General features: G+C 44.1%; 1 protein-coding gene across 4 annotated transcripts in view; it reads right to left on the bottom strand.

Moving 5' to 3' along the window:
- The window catches only part of LOC129834703 (DENN domain-containing protein 2B-like), an 80,711-nt gene that overhangs the window by 37,926 nt on the left and 29,420 nt on the right, over positions 1–13,365 (bottom strand). For all 4 annotated transcript variants that reach the window (XM_055899928.1, XM_055899927.1, XM_055899925.1 and 1 more), the window contains exon 3: positions 380–1,678. In XM_055899928.1, the coding sequence (XP_055755903.1) occupies positions 380–1,678 (1,299 nt within the window). The remainder of the gene's footprint in view (positions 1–379; positions 1,679–13,365) is intronic.

Genomic DNA, 13,365 nt, shown 5'->3' with positions numbered 1-13,365 from the left:
TACTGTCTGAGAATGCCCTAAGCACAACACAAAACATCAGTTCACTGAACCGTGGACTTACTGACACATGCCATAACAACAAAAGACTACACTTAGAACAGAATGTGCTATTTAGAACCTTAAAGAGTTCTTTGGCTATCCTCATAGGAGAACACTTTGAAGAACCCTTTTTGGTTGCAGGTAGAACACTTTTGGTTCCAGGTAGAAAGAACCCTTTCTACAGAGGGTTCTACACGGAACCTAAAAGGGTTCTAACTGGAACCACAAAGGGTTCTAACTTGAACCAAAACAGGTTCTCCTTTGGGGACAGTCGGATAACATATTACAAACCCCTTTATCTAAGAGCGTACACGTCTAGAGGTGACGTGACTATTCTCACCTGTCCTGGAGTCTCTTGGGGGAGCTCCTGTCCTTTGTCAGATTTCGCGTCATGTTGGGTGCTGGGGTGGTGGGCAGCAGGGGCGGTGACTCCTCAGAAGCACTGCAAGGAGGTAGTCCATTGCTTGGCGACGTGCCCTTGTGGTTGCGGTTGGCGTCGTACTCAAAGGTGCGTTTAGGTTTGGGCAAGGGGTTGACTGGCATGCCCTCCGGGGTCTGTTGACAGGGGAGCTCTGGGCTCTCGGTCTCTGACCGGATTGAGCTCATACTGAACCTCTGTCTGGAGAGTTTATCAGAGGCTGGCAGGGCGTCTGGTTCTGTGGCCACGGAACATATACTGCTGCGTTTACTGGTGCCCCTACTGTCCAAGTCCTCGATCCCACCTATCATAAAACACTTCTGTCTCGTTTTGTCTGGTGCATAGCAGTTACTAAGATACCGCGGTGGCTGGATGGGGCTCTCCTTCAGCACCTTCTCGATCTTTTGTATCCGATTGAGTACAGCAGACGTTTCCTTCCGAGCAGACAGGGAGCTCAGGAATAACGCAGAGGAGTCTGTCTTTCCTGGCCTCTTCTGGAAGCGGCCCAGGCACTCCCTGTCTGAGGCTGCCTCCTCTTCCTCTGTCTCTGGACAGGAGCACTCGGAGAAAGCTTTACTCATCCTCCGGATGCTCTTGAAGTCAAAGGTCTTCTCACTGCAAGGTGAGGGGAGGAGGCTGGGGCAGCCCTCGCTGCCGCCCACACGCTCACCTACAGGCCTCTTCTCCAGACACAGGCTCATCCTAGGCAGAGCCACCCTCCTGCACTCCCATTCTGAGATCTTCTTACGGATGGCCACAGAGGATGTCCCTGACACGGGGCGGCTGAGAGAGAGGGTGCGCTTGTGGCTGTGGTTGGATGAAGGTCCCAGGGAGAGGGTGCTCCAGCTCAAGGGACCACCACTCAGTCCACCTCCCCCAGGAAGGTCCTCCTGTTTCTGGTACTCTTTCTGCTCCTCCTGGCCCCCCTGGGCCTCCTGACCCACCGGAGCCCCACCAGAGGGCTTGTAGATGGAGAGCTTGTTGTCCAGGCAGCTAATACTCTTGGACTTGGTAAGTCGGCTCTGGGACAGTAAGTCACAGGAGAGGGAGGCTCCACTGCAGAGGCTAGCGGTCTTGCTGCTCCAGCCGGCCCGGCCCAAGAGTCTGCCGTCTGTTTTGACGTATCTGACGTGCTGCCTGTTGTCCTCGCTGTCGCTGAGCGGGGCGTGGCACTGCCCATGTGTGGCAGAAAGAATGGGGGGTGGGGACGCAGACTGGCACCTGGAACGAGAGTAGGGAGGGGGGGGGGGGTCAGAAATATTGTGATACCATTCCTTACAACGTTACTTTATTTGCTCCCAAATACAAAAATAATAATTCAGCTCACTAAACAGCTCGGAAGAGTCTGGCGCTGAATTCCTCAACACTGCTGACTGCACATTGAGAGAAACTAGGAGTGGAATACCAATGGTTACCTCAGGTGTGTTCAGCTTACCAGTGGAAGATTAATCATAGCAGCTAAAGTTTACAGGGCAACAGAAGGAGAAAACTCTTTCTTTAGAGAAGAAAGAAAAGAAAGGAAAACCCTTCAATGCCAGAATGTATTTCTAAGATAATAGGCAACATGAAAACTTTGACCACTCATGTAAAATAACCGATGGAAAATATCCAGTAATGTGACATAACTTTGGCAGTATGGGATCCCTGTTTGATGCCAAAGCAAATACATATCAACAGTAAAAATGCATGTGTGGATTTTTCCACATAATTAAAATGATTTGGGTAGAATGTATGTATGTAGACTCCAACACACAAAGCCATGGGAATACACCACGCTGAGAGACAGATGATACGCTCTTAGGTCTTACCTTCATCAGCAGCTTACCACACTAGTCCTGGGAGAGTTGTCTGTGTTTCCTGATGCTAACAGCTAACAGCCTCACAGAGTGGACACCGGCCCGGCCCCTGGCTCATTACAGACTGGTCCATTGTTCACCTCACACCGCCGCTAACGCAACGCTGCTGCTGCTCAATGCTGAGCAATGTGGATTAAACACCCTGCTGCTGACCTCATTTGGGCTTTTCACAGAGAGAAACACACTCTTTCTCACCCATCTCTGACTCTTCCGTTTCTACCCCACTCAGAAGACTTTGGGAACTTTCTGGACTTGGCTCCTGACTGAGGCTTGCGAAACCCAAGGCGGTGGTGGGGATCTGATGTCACAGCTAGCAACGGTTAGAATAACAAGTGTGAGCTGAGCTGGGCTGTGCTAGGAGGAGGAAGTGATGGCTGTGATCCAAGGTGCAGGTTGGGACAGATCTCTTCACACCTCTGGGCTCTGTCTTTCACACGGGGGTGGGGACTACTGGGGAGAGAGCTGTACAGCACCTGATCACCTGCAGGCCAGAGTCAGACTGTCTGACTCACTGTGTCAGCGACCTAACTCCTCCTCAAATCAAATCTTATTGGTCACATACACATGGTTAGCAGATGTTAACGTGAGTGTAGAGAAATGCTTGTGCTTCTAATTCCGACCGTGCAGTAATATCTAACAATTTCCCAAAAACTACCTTATACACACACAAATGTAAAGGAATGAATAAGAATATGTACATATAAATATATGGATGAGCAATGGCCGAACGGCATAGGCAAGATGCAGAAGATGGTATAGAGTACAGTATATACATATGAGATGAGTAATGTAGGGTATGTAAACATTATAGAAAGTGGCATTGTTTAAAGTGACTAGTGACTAGCCATCACTACATTTACACATCCAATTTTTAAGTATTAAAGTGGCTAGAGATTTGAGTCAGTATGTTGGCAGCAGCCACTCAATGTTAGTGATGGCTGTTTAACAGTCTGATGGCCTTGAGATAGAAGCTGTTTTTCAGTCTCTCTGTCCCAGCTTTGATGCGCCTGTACTGACCTCGCGTTCTGGATGATAGCAGGGTGAACAGGCAGTGGCTCGGGTGGGTGTTGTCCTTGATGATATTTTTGGCCTCCTGTGACATCGGGTGGTGTAGGTGTCCTGGAAGGCAGGTTGTTTGCCCCCGGTGATGCGTTGTGCAGACCTCACTACCCTCTGGAGAGCCTTACGGTTGTGGGCGGAGCAGTTGCCGTACCAGGCGGCGATACAGCCCGACAGGATGCTATCGATTGTGCATCTGTAAAAGTTTGTGAGTGTTTTTGGTGACAAGCCAAATTTCTTCAGTCTCCTGAGGTTGAAGAGGTGCTGTTGCGCCTTCTTCACCACGCTGTCTGTGTGGGTGGACCATTTCAGTTTGTCCGTGATGTGTATGCCGAGGAACTTAAAACTTTCCACCTCCTCCACTAATGTCCCGTCGATGTGGATAGGGAGGTGCTCCCTCTGCTGTTTCCTGAAGTCCACGATCATCTCCTTGACTTTGAGAGTGAGGTTATTTTCCTGACACCACACTCCGAGGGCCCTCACCTCCTCCCTGTAGGCCGTTTTGTCATTGTTGGTAATCAAGCCTACCACTGTGGTGTCGTCTGCAAACTTGATGATTGCTGACAAATTGATGATTCCTGAAAAACTGCTATGTCCAAGTGGCCTGCCTTCTCAAACAATTCAAATTGTACATTCTAAATTCTAAACAAGCATTACGGGTTCAAATCCAGTAGAGTTGACAGAACACACCTATACTTAGGCCCCTACAGTCTGTTTGGAAAGCAGGAAAGGTTTTGTCATTATAGTAACAGCCCAAAGAAGTGAAGAAAGCAGCAAGATAGGTAAAGTTAGGTATTAACTAAAGAATGTCCTTTAAAGCTTGATTAAGCCATAATGTAAATATAATAAATTAAATGGACCAGTTCAATACCATTACTGAACTGTACACATATGAAGGTAAATGGACCAATTCAATGGCATTACTGAACTGTACACATATGAAGGTAAATGGACCAGTTCAATAGCATTACTGAACAGTACACATATGAAGGTAAATGGACCAGTTCAATAGCATTACTGAACAGTACACATATTAAGGTAAAAATATTTAAAATTTCCCATACTCAACATACACTCTTAGAAAAACAGGGTTCTTCAGCTGTCCCATGGGAGAACCATTTTCGGTGCAAGGTAGAACCTTTTTGGTTCCAGGTAAAAACCTTTTTGGGTTCCATGTAGTACTCTCTGTGGAAAGGGTTCTAAGAGTGTAGGGTAGGCCTATTATAGAACAAATAACAATATGAGGGACAATAAGTCTTTCAATTACAGTGTCTTCAGAAAGTATTCATAGATGTTTTTTCTCACCCATAATACCCCATAATGACAAAGTGAAAACATGTTTTTAGACATTTATGCAAATTTATGAAATGAAATGCAGAAATGTCTCATTTACATAAGTATTCACACCCCTGGGTCAATACTTTTTAGAAGCACCTTTAGCAGTGATTACAGCTGTGATTACAGCTTAGAGTCTTTCTGGGTGAGTCTCTAAGAGCTTTCCACACTTGGATTGTGCAACATTTGCACATTATTATTTTGGTATGTGACCAAAACTGTAACTCGGTCACTCAGGAACATTCACTGTCTTCTTGGTAAGCAACTCCAGTGTAGATTTGGCCTTGTGTTTTAGGTTGTTGTCCTGCTGAAAGGTGAATTAATCTCCCAGTGTCTGATGGAAAGCAGACTAAACCATGTTTTCCTCCAGGATTTTGCTTGTACTTAAGCTCCATTCCATTTCTTTTTTATCCTGAAGAACTTCCCAGTCCGGAACGATTACAAGCATACCCATAACATGATGCAGCCACCACTATGCTTGAAAATATGGAGAGTGGTACTCAGCAATGTGCTGTATTGGATTTGACCCAAACATAATCCGTATTCAGGGCAAAAAGGTAATTGCTTTGCCACATTTTTTGCAGTATTACTTTAGTGCCTTGTTGCAAACAGGATGCATGTTTTGGAATATTTATATTCTGTACATGCTTCCTTCTTTTCACTCTGTCAATTAGGTTTGTTTTGTGGAGTAACTACAATGTTGTTGATCCATCCTCAGTTTTCTCCTATCACAGCCATTAAACTCTGTAAATGTTTTAAAGTTGGTGAAATCCCTGAGCGGTTTCCTTCCTCTCCGGTGACTGAGTTAGGAAGGAAGGACGCCTGTATCTTTGTAGTGACTGGGTGTATTGATACAACATCCAAAGTCCAATTAATAACTTTACCATGCGCAAAGGGATATTCAGTGTCTGCTGTTTTTATTTGTACCCATGTACCAATAGGTGCCCTTATTTTGCGAAGCATTGGAAAACCTCCCTGGTCTTCGTGGTTGAATCTGTTTCAAATTCACTGCTCGACTGAGGGACCTTACAGATAATTGTATGTGTGGGGTACAGAGATGAGGTAGTCATTCAAAAATCATGTTAAACACTATTATTGCACACAGAGTGAGTCCATGCAAATTATTAAGTGCATTTTTACTCCTGAACTTATTTAAGCTTGCCATAACAAAGGGGTTGAATACTTACTGACTCAAGACATTTCAGCTTTTCATTTTTAAATCATTTGTAAACATTTCTGAAAAGATAATTCCACTTTGACATTATGGGGTATTGTGTGTAGGCCAGTGACAAAAACAATCTCAATTTGATCCATTTGAAATTCAGGCTGTAACACAACAAAATTTGGAAAAAGTCAAGGGGTGTGAATACTTTCTGAAGGCAGTGTATGATACTCCACTAAAATGGCTCCTGGTAAGTGAGTTAACCCGTGGAACTTGACAGATTAACCCATACCATCAATCAGCATGTAGGAACAATGCCATAGGGATGTACAGTATTATGAAAACCAGATCACTACAGATTAGCTGAGGGACTACTGTATCTAACTTCTCTAGTTGAAACTGCTTGGTTTCTCATAATGAGGTAGAGGGGAGTGAAACTGGCCCCACATGCCTGGTTTGGACCTGGGGGTTGGACTCAGGGTTCACTCTCATTAAACCCAGTCCAGAGGCTGGACTCATAGGTTCAGTTTCCTGGACACGGTTTAAGTCTAGTCCAGGACCATAATGAGCAGTATCCTGGATGAAGCTATTCATACATCATCGTTTTACAGAATAGTGCTAGCTAGATCACGTTCCAGTTGACTGTGGTAAAAGTCCAAAGTTATGTCCAATTATTCAGTGTGTCTAAAATGGAAACATATGCGATATGGTTTCAAGGGAAAGCAAATGGATAAAGACCAAACAAGGGTGAAAATAGCAAGAGGACGGATGACTTTAAGTAACCAACATTCTCAAGGTTAAACCCCATTGATCAGTTCTGTAATTAATTTACATGTAGTTTTGATTTGCCACATTAATTTATAAGAATATATCTAGAAAGCATTTTGATGGATCAATGTTCAACAATAAGCTCCTGCTGGGGAAACATTTTGCTAATGGTCTTTAAATCAAACTGTACAGTATATATCCACAGTATTGCTCCAAATGCACATTATATACTGAACAAAAATCTAAATGCATCATGTAAAGTGTTGGTCCCATGTTTCATGAGCATAAATAAAAAATCCCAGAAATTTTCCATACGCACAAAAAGCTTATTTTGCTCACATTTTGTGTACAAATTTGTTTACATCCCTGTTAGTGAGCATTTCTACTTTGCCAATTTAATCCATCCACCTGACAGGTGTAGCATATCAAGAAGCTGATTAAACAGCATGATCATTACACAGGTGCACCTTGTGCTGGGGACAATAAAAGGCCACTCTAAAATGTGCAGTTTTGTCACACAACACAATGCCACAGATGTTTTGAAGGAGCATGCATTTGGCATGCTAACTGCAGGAATATCCACAAGAGCTGTTGCCAGATAATGTAATGTTAATTTCTCTACCATAAGCCACCTCCAAACTCATTTTAGAGAATTTGGTAGTAAGTCCAACCAACCTCACAACTGCAGACCACGTGCAACCATGCCAGCCTAGGACCTCCACATCCGAATCCACAGAAGAACACAACCCAATTCACAAATACTGACTTATAAACCACTATGAGATGGAATCAAATGTGAATGACTGTGCATATCAATAAACACTGTAAGGAGTATAAATGTGGCATATGCTTATGACAGTCCCACTGCAATGTATGGTGCAATGATGTCTTGCAACAAAGAGTCCTACCAGACGGTTGTATGGCAGTGCAAATTCAGTGTTCTCCAAGGAAAAGGAAAAATAACTCTTCCCATGCAAATCTTCTTACGGATGTCCTGGGTTCGGGCGGCTCGCCATCCTTGGTAGAACTGAATCCATATTAAAAAAAACTGACTTGTTTTACAAACAGGATCACACAATATATATACCATGAGTACCTTTCATATAAACATTGATATAGCTCTTAGCTTTAATCTCTTACAGGAATAAGAAAATAAAACTTAGTCAAAATGCTTTACACTTTAACTCCAGCACCAGTCTCACATGGACTGAACAATAAACTAGTCTGGGCAATGCAAAGGACTTTACACAACTCCAGCACCAGGCTCACGTGGACTAAACAATAAACTAGTCTGAGCAATGCAAAGGACTTTACACAACTCCAGCACCAGGCTCACGTGGACTAAACAATAGACTAGTCTGGGCAATGCAAAGGACTTTACACAACTTCAGCACCAAGCTCACGTGGACTAAACAATAGACTAGTCTGGGCAATGCAAAGGACTTTACACAACTACAGCACCAGGCTCATGTGGACTAAACAATAGACTAGTCTGGGTAAATGGAAAGTACTAGTGCTTACACCTACACACCATTTCTTATAAAGTCATCTAAAACATAACTGTGTACCAACATGGATTATGATAATAGCTAATCACATTTTATAAAAGTATGAAAACTAAAATAGTTCGCCATGCAGGATTAGCATGATCACTAATATTTGCTATTTCATTTGATCGATAGCTGAGCTAGCCTAAATGTTAACGGCTTGTGCGTATGCTTGGTTCAGTATGAACATGCACAAAATGCTAGCAATAGTTTAGCTAGCCTAATCGCTAGCGGCTCGTTCTCCTTATTAATCCTAACCAAATCCCGGGGTCAATCTTTCCCACAACCCCTTCACAATACGTTCGGATAGATAAGTAAGTGTTAATATCCGGTTTTGTCTTTTTAGTTCAGTTTTATACAACTTCTCACAACGATTTGAAACTTTGCTTTTCTTCCATAGAATGGCGGTATCTCTTCACGTTTCGTTCTAGCTCCTTTTCAACATGTTGGAGCCCACTGGTGTAGAACGTGAGGTTAGGAGAGGGACTAAGAGAGAGTATTGAGTTTTGATTGGCTCAAAATAAACTGCTCGTCATGCAGCTTCTGAAAGATGATTTGTAATAGCTGTAAACTTTTAAACATATCACAATATATGTCACGTTCCTGACCTGTTTTCTGTTTATTTTGTATGTGTTTAGTTGGTCAGGGCGTGAGTTGGGGTGGGCATTCTATGTTTTGTGTTTCTATGTTTAGGTCAGGTGTAATTAGCCTTATAAGGTTCTCAATCAGGGACAGGTGTTTGACGTTTTCCTCTGATTGAGAACCATATAAAGGTAGGCGTTTCACACTGTTTGTTTGTGGGTGATTGTCTTCCGTGTCTGTGTATGTTGCACCACACGGGACTGTTTCGGTTTTGTTCATGTATGTAGTCTGTTTCCTGTTCGTGCGTTCTTCGTCTATTGTAAGTTCTCATAGTCAGGTCTGTCTACATCGTTTATTTGTTTTGAAGTTTATTCAAGTGTTTTTCGTGTTTTTGTTTTCGTCTGTAAATAAATCATTATGGATTCCACATACGCTGCGTTTTGGTCCTCCAATCCTTCTCTCCTCTCCTCGTCCGAGGAGGAGGAAGAACTAGACACCCGTTACAATATAATATAATATGATTGGTTACTGGAATCTCAGTAGTAACAATTGTCACACCCTGATCTGTTTCACATGTGCTTGTCTCCACCCCCCTCCAGGTGTCGCCCATCTTCCCCATTATCCCCTGTGTATATATACCTGTGTTCTCTGTTTGTCCGTTGCCAGTTCGTCTTGTTTGTCAAATCAACCAGCGTTTTCTCAGCTCCTGCTTTTCCCCAGTCTCTCTTTTTCTCGCCCCCCTGGTTTTGACCCTTGCTTGTCCTGTCTCTGAGCCTGCCTGCCCGACTACGCTGCCTGACCTGGCCATGGCTGCCATCCTGTGCCTTTGCCACTACTCTGGATTATCGACCACTGCCTACCTTGACCTGTTGTTTGCCTTCCCCTGTTGCTGTAATAAACATTGTTACTTCAACACAGTCTACATTTGGGTCTTACCTGAAACGTGATAACAATAACTATTCAACATTAGTTGACCTGCGTTACACCTGGTTCCCAAGTGGGCAGGCCTATGCCCTCCCAGGCCCAACCATGGCTGCACCCCTGCCCATAGATGAAAAAAATATATTTAAATTGACTGATTTCCTGATATGAACTGTAACTCAGTAAAATAGTTGAAATTGTTGCATGTTGTGTTTATATTTTCGTTTAGTCTAAATTCAGTCTGGTTCTTGTTTGACCTATCAGTAGCCATAACATTCTGTGATAGTCAAAACTGCCCCAGTGTAAAATCACTGTAGATGTATTTCAAATAGCAACAGAACCGGTGTAATATATCGATTCAAACACCCCATATCCAGCTGTCAGACCATTATACGTTGAATCAGCCGGTAGAATAACAGCGCGCGTTCAAAATACCCCCTTAGGCACGCCTTGGCCAAGATTACTCCACGGGTCATAAAAAGCTGGTTTGACTGCAGTATTAAGCCCCTTCACACAAAAGGAAAACATCAAGTGCAGAATTCTCCAGTACAGATAGCTGCGTTGTGGTTGGGGTCTGTGGGGGTGTTCTGGTGGTCAGGACTGGGCCTGTTAAAACAAGCCTTCTCTGGTGCTGGGCAGCTTCAACTGTGGCGGCCACACATGTACTGAGCTGGGTGCCAGTTAGGGCCTGGGTCCTGGACCCACTGTCCTCCAGCCAGGGCACATCATATCAACCACAGGTCACTTCCTGTTCTGTTGATAGACCGGGCCACAACAGGAGGGCTTCCAGTAATCCAGATAAATAGATAGATTTTCAAAAAGAAAAAAGAGAGAAGCCATTAACATCCGCTCCATTTCACTTTCAGCTTCACCCTCAAGGCACACTCCCTCTTCCTCTCATAAATGTGTTTTATTTCATTTCCTTTTACCTTTTTATAGATTTATATCCAGCTTTCCAGTGACTTCATTTATTTTCTCAGCAATAATATTTTCTATTAAAAGAAGTGCCCATCAAAGCCCTGCTGCACCCCTCCCTGATCTTATGAGAAGTTGTCTTCGCAGAATTCTTTCTTGCCAAGTGATTTACCAACAGAATAATTATTTTTTGGGGGGGATAGAGAGACTTGTGGGAAGGTGGGGGCAAGTATATAACGGTGCTCTCTCTGTGCATAAATTACAGTTTCTTCTCTTAAATCATCTTAATGTTGTGCAATTTTTAATAAGTAAAAAACGATTGAAACATCATAAACGGTGTAGAGTGTTGATGGTAACAGAGATAGGGAGTGTTATTGTTTCTAGAGAACTGTCTTTATCTCGACTGGGGTCGTTAGATGAGCGATGGGGTACAGTTATTAGATTCCAACACTTGATGTAACCGGAGTAGATTATCGTAAGGAGACCAGGGCTAACTACACTCTTAAAAAAAGAGTTACAAAAGGGTTCTTCGGGTGTCCCCATAGGAGAACCCTTTCTGGTTCCAGGGAGAACACTTTTTGGTTCCAAGTAGAACCCTTTTGGGTTCCATGTAGAACACTCTGTGGAAAGGGTCCTACATAGAACCCAAAAGGATTCTACCTGGAAACAAAAATGGTTCTCCTATAGGGACAGAAGAATAACAATCTTTTTAGGTTATAGATAGATACACTTTTAGAAAAAAAGGTGCTAACTCAGGAGACATTGTGAGGTAACAGAAAAACAACTACTCAGCACAAAATCTATTTCTCTTCTGTCTCTTCTATTTCTCTTCTCTTCTGTCAGTGGTAGTCATGTTAAACTCCTCACAGGCTATGGTGTTTTCACACTGGGTCAATGTGCCAGCTAGGGCTGTAGCTAGCTTCCAATTGGCAGCCCTTCTCAAGGTTATTCACATAAAAGATCCAACTAAAACATGTCAGAGCCATAGCCACTGACTGCTGTGTTATACAAGGACATGTAGCACTTGGTAAACTAACATCCTGACAGACTACACACCAAGTAGCAGATGGTGAAGGCTTGCAGTTGCACCCCTGTGAGTCCGATGTAAGCACTCCATGCCAGTTGATGCCAGTTCCTGTAGATCTTAAATATTCACTCTAAGCCTAGTTTCAGTGGACACAGTGTGTGTATATATAGTGTTGAAGGGAAAGACTGATCACAAAACAGAACAGTCTATCGCCAGCACATTCATTACGAGCCCTGTTTGTTTCTCTGTTCCAGGAGGAAGATGTCATCTCTCAACATGGTTACTCAAACAAGCCTCTTCTCAGACCACAAAGAATTCATAGTTGAATGGGGCCCTATTCCAGAATGTAGAGGATGGCTTACAAAAGCAGATACTAAACTCAGCAAAAAAAGAAACGGCCCTTTTTCAGGACCATGTCTTTCAAAGATAATTTGTAAAAATCCAAATAATTTCACAGATCTTCATTGTAAAGGGTTTAAACCCTGTTTCCCATGCTTGTTCAATGAACCATAAACAATTAATGAACATGAACCTGTGGAACAGTCGTTCAGACACTAACAGCTTACAGATAACAGCTTACAGTAGGCAATTAAGGTCACAGTTATGAAAACTTAGGACACTAAAGAGGCATCTCTACTGACTCTGAAAAACACAATATAAAAGATGCCCAGGGTCCCTACTCATCTGCATGAACATGCCTTAGGCATGCTGCAAGGAGGCATGGGGACTGCAGATGTGGCCAGGGCAATAAATTGCAATGTCCACACTGTGAGACGCCTAAGACAGCGCTACAGGGAGACAGGACAGACAGCTGATCGTCCTCGCAGTGGCAGACCACGTGTAACAACACCTGCACAGGATCGGTACATCTGAACATCACACCTGCGGGACTGGTACAGGATGGCAACAACTGTCCGAGTTACACCAGGAACGCACAATCCCTCCATCAGTACTCAGAATATCCGCAATAGGCTGAGAGAGGCTGGACTGAGGGCTTGTAGGCCTGTTGTAAGGCAGGTTCTCACCAGACATCACCGGCAACAACGTTGCCTATGGGCACAAACCCACCGTCGCTGGACCAGACAGGACTGGCAAAAAGTGCTCTTCACTGACGAGTCACGGTTTTGTCTCACCGAGGGTGATGGTCGGATTCGCGTTTATCGTCGAAGGAATGAGCGTTACACCGAGGCCTGTACTCTGGAGCGGGATCGATTTGGAGGTGGAGGGTCCGTCATGGTTTGGGGCGGTGTGTCACAGCATGATCGGACTGAACTTGTTGTCATTGCAGGCAATCTCAACGCTGTGCGTTACAGGGAGGACAATTTCTTCCCTCATGTGGTACCCTTCCTGCAAGCTCATCCTGACATGACCCTCCTGCATGACAATGCCACCAGCCATACTGCTCATTCTGTGCGTGATTTCCTGCAAGACAGGAATGTCAGTGTTCTGCCTTGGCCAGTGAAGAGCCCGGATCTCAATCCCATTGAGCACGTCTGGGACCTGTTGGATCGGAGGGTGAGGGCTATGGCCATTCCCCCCAGAAATGTCCGGGAACTTGCAGGTGCCTTGGTGGAAGAGTGGGGTAACATCTCACAGCAAGAACTGGCAAATCTGGTGCACTTTATGAGGAGGAGATGCACTGCAGTACTTAATGTAGCTGGTGGCCACACCAGATACTGACTGTTACTTTTGATTTTGACCCCCCTTTGTTCAGGGACGCATTATTCCATGTCTGT

Source organism: Salvelinus fontinalis, chromosome 35, assembly GCF_029448725.1.
Source record: "Salvelinus fontinalis isolate EN_2023a chromosome 35, ASM2944872v1, whole genome shotgun sequence".
NCBI classification, from domain to species: Eukaryota; Metazoa; Chordata; class Actinopteri; order Salmoniformes; family Salmonidae; genus Salvelinus; species Salvelinus fontinalis.
This window is presented reverse-complemented; position numbering and strand designations above follow the sequence as displayed.